This window comes from Emys orbicularis, chromosome 3 (genome assembly GCF_028017835.1).
Source record: "Emys orbicularis isolate rEmyOrb1 chromosome 3, rEmyOrb1.hap1, whole genome shotgun sequence".
Lineage (NCBI taxonomy): Eukaryota > Metazoa > Chordata > Testudines > Emydidae > Emys > Emys orbicularis.
The window spans coordinates 141,864,620-141,876,954 of record NC_088685.1 but is presented as its reverse complement, the minus strand read 5'-3'; the positions used below and the strand labels follow the sequence as shown (position 1 = coordinate 141,876,954).

Here is a 12,335-nt window from a genome sequence, read left to right as displayed (position 1 = left end):
AAAGACTTCCATAACTTACTTATGGAGGAGACTTCCATCTCATAGTATAGCTGAGGAGAACCTGTGACAGGTGACAGACTATCCCCTTTTCCTATGCAGAGTGCCCTATATGTTAATTAAGAATCAGAGAGGAGAAAAACAAAACAGAGTTAAACCAATTAGAAATAGCTTGGCTGGTGACCCAAAAAACATTCCAGACATCAAACTTCCTGATACCTCAAGAAGCCTATATAATATATATTCACTCCTACTTAGAAACTGTAGATTTGCCTTATGAATCAGATATACATCTCTATGTAAATAATCTGTCTTGTTCCTAATGTAGGCTCATCCTATAAGCCTTGAAAGATGTGATATGACGAGTATTAGATATAATCAAAACATGTATTCATTGTGTTCACTAGATTTAGAAGACTAAGGGATTTTGTTCCATTTCTTGGTAAATTATTGTAGCAATAATAAGTAATAATAATTGTATGGCACTAGAAGGAAAAAGCAATGTTGAAAGTTATACCCTGGTTGGTGATATTAAAAGAAATTGCTTAAAAGCAGGGATCCCAATTGTCAGGGCAAATTATGAAATCCATCCATGAAATAAATTAAATAATAAATAAATTAAACCCTCCAACTAAAGGAAGCATTGAAGAAATATTATACACTGATGCCATCTACTGGATATCAACAGAAGCAGCAGAGAAAGTTGAGAGCAATTTGGCAAATAGACAATAGAAATCAGAAGGCTACCCTTGCCAATGAGCCCTGAAGCAGGGTATATTAAACCTGGGAATGGGAACCTACCGTTAACTGAACCCATAAAGAAGCTGCAGAATCCCCAAGTGTGATGAATGCCCAGACCAGGATTATTTGTTTGAAATCCAGGTCCAACAACCTTTTAAGATACCTAAACTGGGAGCCCATAACAGAAAAGCCCTTAGCAGCACACAAAGTCAAGAGCTGGGTAGTGGGGGGGTCATTTGGAGAACCTGAACCAAAGGGACCTATCACTGTTTCATACCCAGTTTGATCACAACCAGTCATGGCATGGGACACTCCAAGCATTACCAGGGTATCATGTGTTGGAGTTCACTAGATTTTTGCTGCTAGCTGCTGGTAGAATGAGTCCTTTTCCACAAGTGATGAGTCTTCTATTGGCATGTAGGTCACATTGACAGGTAAGTATCCATGATGATTTTGGAGCCCAGCACAGAGTAAGCATGGAGAGACGGGGTTCCATGTGGCTAAAGTCTGTGCTAGAGGTTGTCTAGTGAGGAGTCCCATACCATGAGTTCCGTCTGGACCTCCAGGGTGGAGGAATGTTGCTTCTTCCCCAGTAACTTAATTGCTGTGTGGCAGACAGGCCTCTGTGATGCCAGCAATTACAATCTTGTAATGGATGGGTTCTTTGAGAAGAGCTGTCTTGAACACCGAGTTTTCAGTGTGAACATGTTCCATACGATGACAGACTTTAAGGTCAGAAGGGACCATCATGATCATAAACCTGTTACAAAAGTCTAGCTCTTCTGCCCTATGTGGTCCATGAATCCACAGTTGTGGCTTCCCCACCACTGGGAAACTTGGCCCTTGTCTGCTGGGTCCATCACTGGCCTTTTCTCATTACCCTGAGCAGGGCCCTTAATGGGTACTACCAACTAGGGCCAGTGAGACTCAATGCTTACGTGGGCAGGGATAACAATACACTGACATAGAGCAGCTTACACTGCCACTACCTGTACCAAATCATGATATTGTCTAATATGGGACAAATGCAAATTATTAAGACTAGTTTGCAGCAGAGGTAGGACCAAGACCCAGTACATCCTAGCTCCCAGCCCTGGACTTATTCCTCTAACCAAAGCCTGTAGCTTTTTGAGGGGGAGGGCTCTGCTAGCAGTTTTTCTAAAATTCACAAGTTTGTAAATTATTGAGGAGTAGCTCTCAATTTTTCAAGATTGAAAAAAATTCTTTGCTCAATTTTATTGAAAGACTTTAAAGATTTAAAAAGTTGTTTCAATCTCATTGAAGTTTCAGACCTGAAAATAGTAAAAGTTTTTAGTCAAAAAATGTTGCCTGTGACTATTTTACCCAGCCCTGAGCCTTTGGGACTTCTATCCCCCTTTTGCCTTTCTGTGTTTTCTGGGTCAATGGCCTAGTAGCCTGCCACCATCCAGGGAGTCTGTGACAGAGCCATCCCCTTACTCAATTCTTCAGTAACACTTTCCTATAGAACATCCATGAAAATTAATGAAATGTGAGGCTATATCAGTTCTGTCCAGTCACACTAAAGGAGTGCATCTATCAGTCTCTCCCATAGATGCATGCCTCCCACCACTTTGCTCTGAAGGCAGTTAAACCAAAACTGGCTAATCTTCAGCTACAGTTATTTTAGCAGCAGCTGAAAATTGCCTCATGATAGAGCACCAGAGATTTTTTTTTCATCCCCATTGTAAAACCTCTTACAATATGTGTTTTGGTTTTTCTTTAGGTACTGATACATTACACGTTACTAAACTCAGGCTCCAGCTGAAAAAATGTGGTGGTAGCATGTTTGCATTTTGTATTTGACCCTGAAGCCTGTTGAAACCAGGGAGATCATCTTTGGCCACAGCCATTACACTGAATACCAAGTGGGCAATATGAGCCTGATTATTTCTGTCCCGCATGATGGAACAGTGAAACCTGAAGACATCCCTGATTGAGATGCTGGTTGCTGGGATTCAAACACATTATCTTGTATTTTCTCTCATAATTGTCCTCCAGGAAACATTTAAGACTTTCAGAAATGCAAGGTGGCTACAAATCAGGACAGGAATAGAGATTGTTCAGATTCTTGCTAAAGAAATCAGAAGCCTTAATGGTAGTTTCTCCCCATATCTTCTTATAAATCATCTCCAGAGGATCAAGCTGGATGCCAACAGGGAAAAGGAAGAAGCTACCTTTGGAATTTCCCAAGCAGAAAAAGCCTGGGGAGACTTTATAAAGTGTGAGATAAGCGAAATCGCAGATAATAGGAGGCCTTATTGTAGATATCCATGGACAAATGCACCCTGAGCAATGGATAGAACTAGGTTTCACCCTTTCAAAAAGCATCACTCAACTCAGGGAAGTTTTCTGCATCAGGCTCTTCTATTCGCTATCTTGCAAACCAGGTGCACAGTGTTTCTTTTGAAACTTTGCTCAGAGGATCCAGAAGCCTGGGTAAATTTATTGAAGAGCAGGACAACAACTGGTACCTTTGTGTTCCTTCTCCAACAAACCCCAAGCCAAAAACTGGGAGTTATTATAGTGGAGGCTATATCACAAAGATTTTTGGGTCTAGGTATACTGGCGTTGTCGATGCTATTCATATTGAGGTGCCCCAGCGGGTGAGGGATATTAAAGAGTATCCCAGGTTTTGTAAAGCATTAGCAAGGGCTATAATAAATTTCAGGCAAACTAACTAGTGCAGCCAGAGAAACCATAAGCTTCTAGGATGCTAAAAGAAACAGGCATGTGTGTTAGCATGGCTACTTTGCAAAGTATAACAATTGGTCTGATACACAGGAATATGGATTTCCATTTGGCTTTAACATGCTTGGAATTCTGTAGGAATAAAGCAGTGGGGCAGTGAAGGAAAAGATCTAGAATGCAAACAAATGCAATTCCAGTGATAAAAGGACAGTAATCTGTACTGAAAACCCATGACTAATAGCATCAAAGGAATTATTAAACCAGTGCTTATTAGTAGATCCCAATAAAAAGATTGGTAACCTCACTGGTGCCCAGGCCAAACTGAGTGAGGGTACATCACTACTTTATCTTGCTGAGGAAATATTTTTAGATTCTGCAATTTTGGTACAATTCCTCCAAGTGACATGGACCCTCCCTGAGACTGGTCCATACGACTGTTCTACAATGAGTGGAGTGTAAGCAGAATCCTGAGCTCGTTGAAGACCCTGGTGGAAATTCCCACTGGCTTCAAAGGGTACAGGATCAAGCTTTTTGGCACATGGGCTAAGAATTCAATGCCTACTGTCATGATGGTAGAACAGAGAGAGAAGCAATTTTCTCCTTTCCAATCTGTAGAGAGAAAGGTCTACAATACAACGAACTACAATATTCCTGCTAAAGAATTATTCTGTCTGCATTGTGCAATGCATAGATAAAATGCTAAAATAGTCTTCTTATTGAAATGAAGTATGTGTCTCTTATTAGGGTGATTTTGTACATAGCATTCTTCCCTCTCGGAGCCTGGACCATTGCCGACTGAAGTCAGTGGAAATCATTCCATTAACTTCATTCAGCACTAGATTGACCCATTAGTCAGTACTGCATATAGCATTGTTAGGGCATGGCCACTGTGCTATTGGGAATATCATCAACAAATGGAACAATGGCGAAGCTGATAGCAATCTGAGTACAAATCAGCATTTAGGAAATGCAGACAATAAGATAAGCTAAAAAAGTCTATGGCCAGTAAGAATAAAAGGGCACTAACAAGAAATTTCTTAAATCAGGAACAAATGAAATCCTAGTAGGGTACAGGTCTGATACTAGATAAAGATAGTAAAATCGCCAATCATAAGACACATATATTCAGTAAATATTTCCATTCTGTAGTTGGAAAGAAGCAGGTTGACGTAGTCATATTTTACAACAAAATTCCATCAGTAACTAAGGATGATGTTAAAATGGTCATTAAACATTGTTAAATAGATAGGGCTGGACAACTTACACACAGAAGTATCAAAAGAATTGGCCAAGGAAGTCTCTGAACCATGAATGTTAATTTTTAACACATCTTAGAACATGGGGGAAAGTTTTAGAGGACGAGGAATATACTAATGTGCCAATATTTTAAAAATGTAAATGACCCAGGTAACGATAGGCTGGTGAACTGGACAAAAATCATGAAAGGGCTGAGGTGTGATGCAATTAGTAAAAAATTAGCTGGTAGCATATTTAATGCCAACCAACATGGTGTGACGTAGGTCTCAAACAACGTTCATACTGTTTTTGATGAGTTGGCAAGTTTGGTTGATAAAGGTAACTGTTGACATAAGAGTTCTGTAAGGCATTTGACTTAGTCCTGCATGACACACTGATCAGAAAACGAACACTATACAAAATCAATGCAGCCCACATTAAATGGATTAAAAACTGATAGATCACAAAAAGTAATTGTAGATTGCGACTTGCCCTCCAATGGGAGTGCTCCTAGTGTGGTCCTGCAGAGATCTGTTCCCAGCCCAGTGCTAGTCACTATCTTTATCAATGATCTGGAAGAAAATATAAAAACTTTGCTGGAAAAACTCTCAGATGACAGGGTCCACTTGGTAAGTTAGGCCTATTTGAACTATATGCATTTTAGTACAGCCAAATGAAAGGTCATACATCTAGAAACAAAGAATGGAGCTCACACTTCTAAGATGGAGGACTGTTCTGGAACACAATGACACTGAAGAAGCCTTAGGGGGTCATCATGGTAGACAACCAATTCAACATGAGTGAATGCCATCCACAGATGTGTAAGCAGAGGAATACCACGCAGGACTAGGGAAATGGTATTACTTCTGCATGCAGCATTAGTGAGACTGTGCTATAAAATGATGAAAGATCTGGTAAATATGCCTTATAATGAGAGGTGTTTTGATCACATTGTACAAGGATCTGCATGGCTAAGAGATTTCTGATAGCGGATCCCTCTTGAGTCTAGCAGGAAAAGGCATAAGAAGCTGAAAGTAGGCAAATTCAGACTAGAAATGAGGCATACATTTTTTTAACAGAGAGAGTAATTAACCATCAGAACATCGTGGATTCTCCATCCCTAAAGTCTCTAAACAAGACTGGATGTCTTTCTAACAGATAGACTATAGCTCAAACAGAAGTTACTGAGTTATGTTATTTGGTCTGGGTCATGCATAAGGTCAGACTAAAGGATCATAATGGTCCCTTTTGGCCTTAATCTATTAATCTTTTGGTCAAAGTATAAAATAAAACCTAGTGTCTTGTCCACTTTTGATTAAGTTCCTACAGCATGTTTCTCAGGAAATGGATGTTTAATCTGGGATCCTGGACCATATTTATTTTTGAGCAGTTCTAATTTGCCCTACAGTGTCTTTAGATATGGTAAAAGTCATTTATGGCCCATATTGCGTCATTATGTTTTAAGCAGAACTCTCCACTGATTTCAGTGGAGATTACTAAACACAATACAGTCCTTGCTATTTTATAGTGTTATTAAACAGGTGCTGTATGTCATGCCAAAGGTAGTGAACGCTGCGCAGCTCAAAGCGCTTTAGGATGAAAGGTGCTATATTAATGTTAGATATTATTTCTGATGCCAGAAAAGGGCTGGGCTTGCTTTTTAGATAGAAAAAGAGGATACTACACAAGAAAAAATATTTTACTGTAAAACATTTTAATATTGCGGTGCCACAGGAGAGTAATGGAGGCTGGAATTTTGATTTTAAAACAGTATCTAGTTTAATAGTTTAACTCACAACACTATTCATTGGGTTATCAATTTTAGCACTTGTCCTCAGATGATTGTACGCTGACGGCAGGAAAGCTATTTGGTAGGTTTATGCTCATCCTGCAATGGAGTGGGTAAAACATTTATTTAACACAAATCAACTACAGATTGTTTAATAGAGTTGCTCTCTAATCTGTCATCTTCAGATATCACATTGGTTTCAAACAAACAGCCACATGCAAGGGCATAAACAGTAGTTTTGAGAACAAAAAATATGCTATGCACCTCACAAAACAAGCCCCATTGAGCTTACATTTTAAAATTGATGGAACAGTGAGGGTCATAAATAGAAAAGATGGGTGTGGAGGGGAAAGAAGGACTGTTACTCAGTGGGGCATGTACACAACTTGAAATTTCCATTAACCTTTCTTTAAACATGCCTAAGATTCTGTAGATATGCCTTGTAATATATACAGTAAAGCAAATAAAAGCAATTAGGGGTCAAATACCAATCTCAATTACATTGATGTAAATCCAGAGTAATTTCATAGATTCACTACAACGTAATTAAGGTCAGCATCTATCCTGTAAATCTGACTGTAGGGGAAGTAAAGCACAGAGACCCTGATCAAAGCTTTCCCGCAACGCTACTCCCATGCTTATATAGTAAAGCCTACCTAAGTAGTAGGGTGATTTATTTAGTGGGACATACTAGTAGAAGTCTGATCTTCTAAAGAGGAACTCTTTGGGGGCACTGAGGAATTTTAGTCTGTCGATAGGTCTGGTAATAGTGTTATCCTGACCAAAGAGATTTTTTTGGTATTATTGGGTTGTTTCAGTTATTGGTCAGCAGCCTGGGGGATGAGCCAGGCACCATTAACAAACAAATCCTTAGGGTTTTCTTTTTTAATATCTCTAATTAACATATACACAGATTGCTATTTCTGGGTCAGCTGAAAATAATGGCCTGACGTTTTCTAGGATTTTAGTCATAAAGATTAGTCATAAAGAGGGAGCCAAAGGAAGAACATATGCTCCATCATGTCCTGACCTTATAAATCCAGATAGCTTCTGATCAACCCATTTCACATTATCTTAGCCTATTTATCGTCTTTCCTCTAGCCGCTTATGTCTGCTGTTGAATCTGGCAGTTGAATCATGCGCTAATCAGTTTTTCTGCATGAAAAGTTTGATTTGATTGGCTTGCTCCACAAACTTGCCTGTAATTCATCACTGCCCAAAGTCATACAGTGACTTGAAACATCTAAGTTAGGTTTAATAGGATCAGTAATCACTACAGAAAGAGCGAGAAGCCAACTTTTCCTTTAAAATCTGCACTTATCTGAAGCTAAAAATAGATCTGACCCCAAGCTTGTCTTCCTAAACCTCAGAAGACCACATTCAACCACGCAAGTGCAACTCACATTGAGGTCAATGGGAGCTATGCCTTACGCAAGAGCTGAGTTTGGCTCAGACCTCTGGCAACAGAAGTTGTATTTCAACAGGAGCCACTGCTAAAAATCTCCTGATTTCAAATGTGTATTGATACTGTTAAAAAGAGAATTTAGTTCTCATTGCAAGTGCTGGATTGGCAGCCTGCAATAGCAAAGTCCTCTCGTTGGCTGTAGAACAAGTACAGCAGTTATATAAGCTTCCCATAATGGGGTGGGACCCATCTCTCACAAGCGCCTCCCTGGTCGAGTGTGTGGTGCCTCCAGTTCTCAGTTTCTCAGCTCACGGTGCTCCGTCAGCCACTGCGCTTGTCAGGCGGGTCTTCGGTGACTCAGACGTCCAGCCAAGTCATCCACAGTCCATGTGCAAACAAAACAAACCCCTTCTGGAGTACACTGTCCAAATGGACCTATCTCAAAGCCCTCAGTAATGTCCTGTAGCCCTCCCTGCACTCAGACCCTTCACAGTCCAACAGGGCCCATCATGGTATCCCTCCATTGGCAACGTCTCTGTAGCCCTCCCTGGGCTGCAGTCCTCAGTCTCACCAACAGGGCCTATCTTAGTGCCCCAGTTGGCCAGTTTATGTGCAAAGGTGCCTGCTCTGGGGTGGAGGAGCACCCCCCAGGGCTTCCTTCCTGAACGCTTTTCACCTGCCCTTGAGTCCTCTGATCCCAGCTCTCCAGCTGGATCAGCCTCAGTTCAGCCCCCTTCAACAGTTCCATGTACAGTCCTTTCCCTGGACCTGTCTAAACTTCCTTCTCTTAGGGCACAGCCACCTCCCAACGGCTATTGGGGAGAACCCAGCCCGCCCACTACTCTGGGTCCCAGCCCAGGGACCTTCTAAGTTGCAGCCACATGCCACATCCCTTTAAGTAACTGCTTTTCCCTGGACCACTTCCCTGTAGTCTGTCTTAGTTGAGTCCTGGCAATCATCCAGAAGCTATTCCCTAATGTTCCTTTTCCCTGACAGCAACTACCTATCGTAGTCCCTGCAGCCAACCAACCAGGCACACCTCTTGCTCTCCCCAGTCCCTGCAAGCAGATTGAACTCAACCTGCCCTGGCAGCTCCTTATATATGAGCCTGCTGGGCCCTGATTGGCTGCTTCCCCTGCAGCCTCACTCATTGGCTGCTTGGAGGGCCTCTCTCCTGCTCCTTTCCTGAGATGGGTGTGGCAGGACCCTGAGGCCTCCAGCAGGGGGCCTTTGGGCCTAGTCCACCGCATCACACTTCCTCATGCCACTGTAGCCATAGGTCAGGGGCGGGCAAACTTTTTGGCCTGAGGGCCACATTGGGTTTCCAAAATTGTATGGAGGGCCGGTTAGCGGAGGCTGTGCCTCCCCAAACAGCCAGGTGTGGCCTGGCCCCGCCCCCTATCCGACCCCTCCTGCTTCTCCCCTCGTGACAGCCCCCCTGGGACTCCTGCCCCATCCAACCCGCCCTGTTCCCTGTCAGCCCCCCGAACCCGTGCCCCTGACTGCCCCCCGCCACCCCATCCAACCCCTGCTCTCATTCCTGACTGCCCCCCCAGGACCCCTGCCCCCATTCAACCCCCCTGTTCCCTGCCCTCTGACTGCCCCGACCCCTACCCACACCCCCTCCCCCGACCGCCACCCCGAACTCCCCTGCCCTCTATCCAACCTCCCTGCCCCCTTACCGCGCTGCCTGGAGCACCGGTGGCTGGCGGTGCTACAGCTGCACCGCCCTGCTGGAGCCAGCCACGCCACCGCGCAGCTTCCGGGGCAGGAGCTCAGGGGCCGGGCAGGAGGGTCCCGTGGGCTGGATGTGGCCCGGGGGCCATAATTTGCCCACCTCTGCCATAGTCACTCTGAATAGACGCAGGAGTACCTAGCACTGTCCCACTAACCCGGCATTTGCTCATGCTTGTTTTCATGAGCAGCATAAGAGCAATGTGACAGTGTGAGGGAGGCACCATATCTTATTGTCAATGGCAGCATCTCAAAGGATGATTGCAGGTTGTACAGCATCCTTTGTAAGGACAGAGACAGATAACTTTCTATCCCCAATCTCTCTCCGCCAATACCCCCATGATGTGCTAGTAAACACCAGTATGTGGATTAGTGATGACATTCCACCTCTCTTGCCAATTGCCTTCCCAACAACTTCACAATGGAATGAGGCAGAAATCCAGTTCCACCCCTTAATCCTTGCATTAACCCCACAGCTAGCCCCAAAGGACTCTACCTCTAACAATGATCCTGCACAGGAGCGGCGCCAGGGTTTTTGGTGCTCTAGGCGGGGGTCCCTCCACGCTCCTGGTCGTCGTCGGCAATTCTGCGGCGGGGGGGTCCTTCCGCGCTCCCGGTCTTCGGGGCACTTTGGCGGCGGGTCCCGGAGCGAGTGAAGGACCTGCTGCAGAATTGCCGCCGAAGACCCGGAACGCGGAAGGACCCCCTGCTGCCGAATTGCCGCCCCCCCAAATCCTGGCGCCCTAGGCGACCGCCTAGGTCGCGTAAATGGAAGCGCCGGCCCTGACCCTGCAGCATCAGCCCCAATTCCTGATCTTCCAGCACTAACACTACAGAGCAGCACTGGGCCTTGCTTTCAGTAGCAGGAGGTGTGCAGCCTTGCTCTTCTGAGATTACTGCTGTCAGGTTGCCCAGATGCAACCGCTGATGGAGGCAGGCTTTGGGGAACGCAGCCACTGGAAGAGGGGCAAAGAAGCCAAAGAAGTAATAAGCAGAGGACCGTATCAGCTCCATATCCCCGGTCAGTAGAAGCACACTCTCAGGCTATTTCCTTATTCCCAGAGTTGATAGGTGGCAGAATATATGAGTAACGTTTCAGCCCCTTTTTAAGGCAGTTCTCTAAAAAAATTTTCATTTTCAAAGATACACTGTATACGAGAGCGTGAGAGAGAGCCTCTCTGGACAAGAATACAGAATCAGGACGAAACTATTTGTGATTTGACATACCACACTGACTGCTATGGAGAACCACTGACAAAGTGCATTTCTTTGTTTAGATTTCATAAAATGCCTAGCCCCCTACCTTTGTGGGGACAAGCACATACAATGTTGGAATTGGTCAGGTTGGGAACGTCAGTGAAAGAAGATTGATCTATGCAGAGACAATATTTGATATGTTTAAACTCAGCTGCCAAGGAAGAATATATAACAAAGAAAGAGTTTAATAGAATTTGACTCATATAGGTGGAGGCACTCTACCTTGAAAAGCAAATCAAACCAGAGGAAAGCAGTTAGGAATATAATTCAATCCGAAAAGGCAGTCAGTCTGGATATGTTATACCTTGAATTCTGATGAGATACTACCTTTACTACAGATGAATTGTGATGGTGAGATTTATTCCAGCACTGGAAAAAACTATCTAGGTTCAGATACAGTCATATAAGGAACATTATGGAATGAAACCATAGTTTAACAGTGCAAGTTACAGTTGTGTGATGCATTAGTTTCCTTTATAAAAATGCACCATGGGCTAGCTTAGGCAGCACCCCACTTAGGATGATGGCTTTTGTGAATTCCATTCTGAGATGCCCATCTAACCTAGGCACTGAACCACATTGTATAACATCTGTTATCAGATCTGGTAACATCTGGACTTTGTGAATTCCAGTGATTTTCTAGGAACCCAAGTTCCTTTGTGAATCTAGCCATCTGTGCCTCAGTTCCCCATCAGAAAAATGGGGACAGTAGTACTTCTCTACCTCACCAGGATGTTGTGAGGAGAAATACATTAAATACTCAGATGCTACAGTGATAGGGGCCATATTAGTACCTAAAATAGATTGGCCTGTATATAAATTCTACTACATATTAATGATAGAGAATATTCCAAGGGAAAATTAAAGACAACATACAGATGTAGGCAAGGCCCCATGTATTATTCCACAAGGCATCCTACGTATTGCAGCAGACCAGTGCTGAATTTGGTGGCAAATTAGGAATTATGGAATTATGTATGACTGATCACAAAAATCATTCAGTAAAGGCGCATTATTGACACCGCATATCTACTTTGCTTTCTGTGTCTTAGTTGAGACAGTGCAGACAATGGGTTCATCTTCCTTACTTGCTTCTACCAACAGGATAATAAGCAACCATCATCCCGGATTTTCCTGCGGTCTATGGCTCCCTCCTTTGGCTTTTCTAGTTTGATTCCTTTAGATCTGAAAAAAAATCTGTGTGCTACCTCCCTAACTCAAGTTCCTTGATGAAGCCAGGGTTTGGAAAGCCCAGTGGGATGGTAGCCTGTCCTGTCTTTACCAAGCCACAATAAACAAATTACTTGGTAGATGGGACTAGAACTTGCGTTCTTGTATTTCATTCTTAAACGATAAGGATGATAACAGATGTTATACAATGTGGTTCACTTAGACTCTCCCAGCCTTGAGGACTAGACCTGATCAACAAGCACAGAACCAACATTAGCCAGTGTCCAACTATGCAAA

General features: G+C 43.5%; 1 protein-coding gene across 1 annotated transcript in view; it reads right to left on the bottom strand.

The window, feature by feature from the left end:
* Positions 1-4,320: 4,320 nt before the first annotated feature.
* Positions 4,321-12,335, bottom strand: part of WDR64 (WD repeat domain 64) — a 145,030-nt gene continuing 137,015 nt past the window's right edge. The window contains exon 28 of the mRNA XM_065401461.1: positions 4,321-4,389. Within this exon, the coding sequence (XP_065257533.1) occupies positions 4,321-4,389 (69 nt within the window). The remainder of the gene's footprint in view (positions 4,390-12,335) is intronic.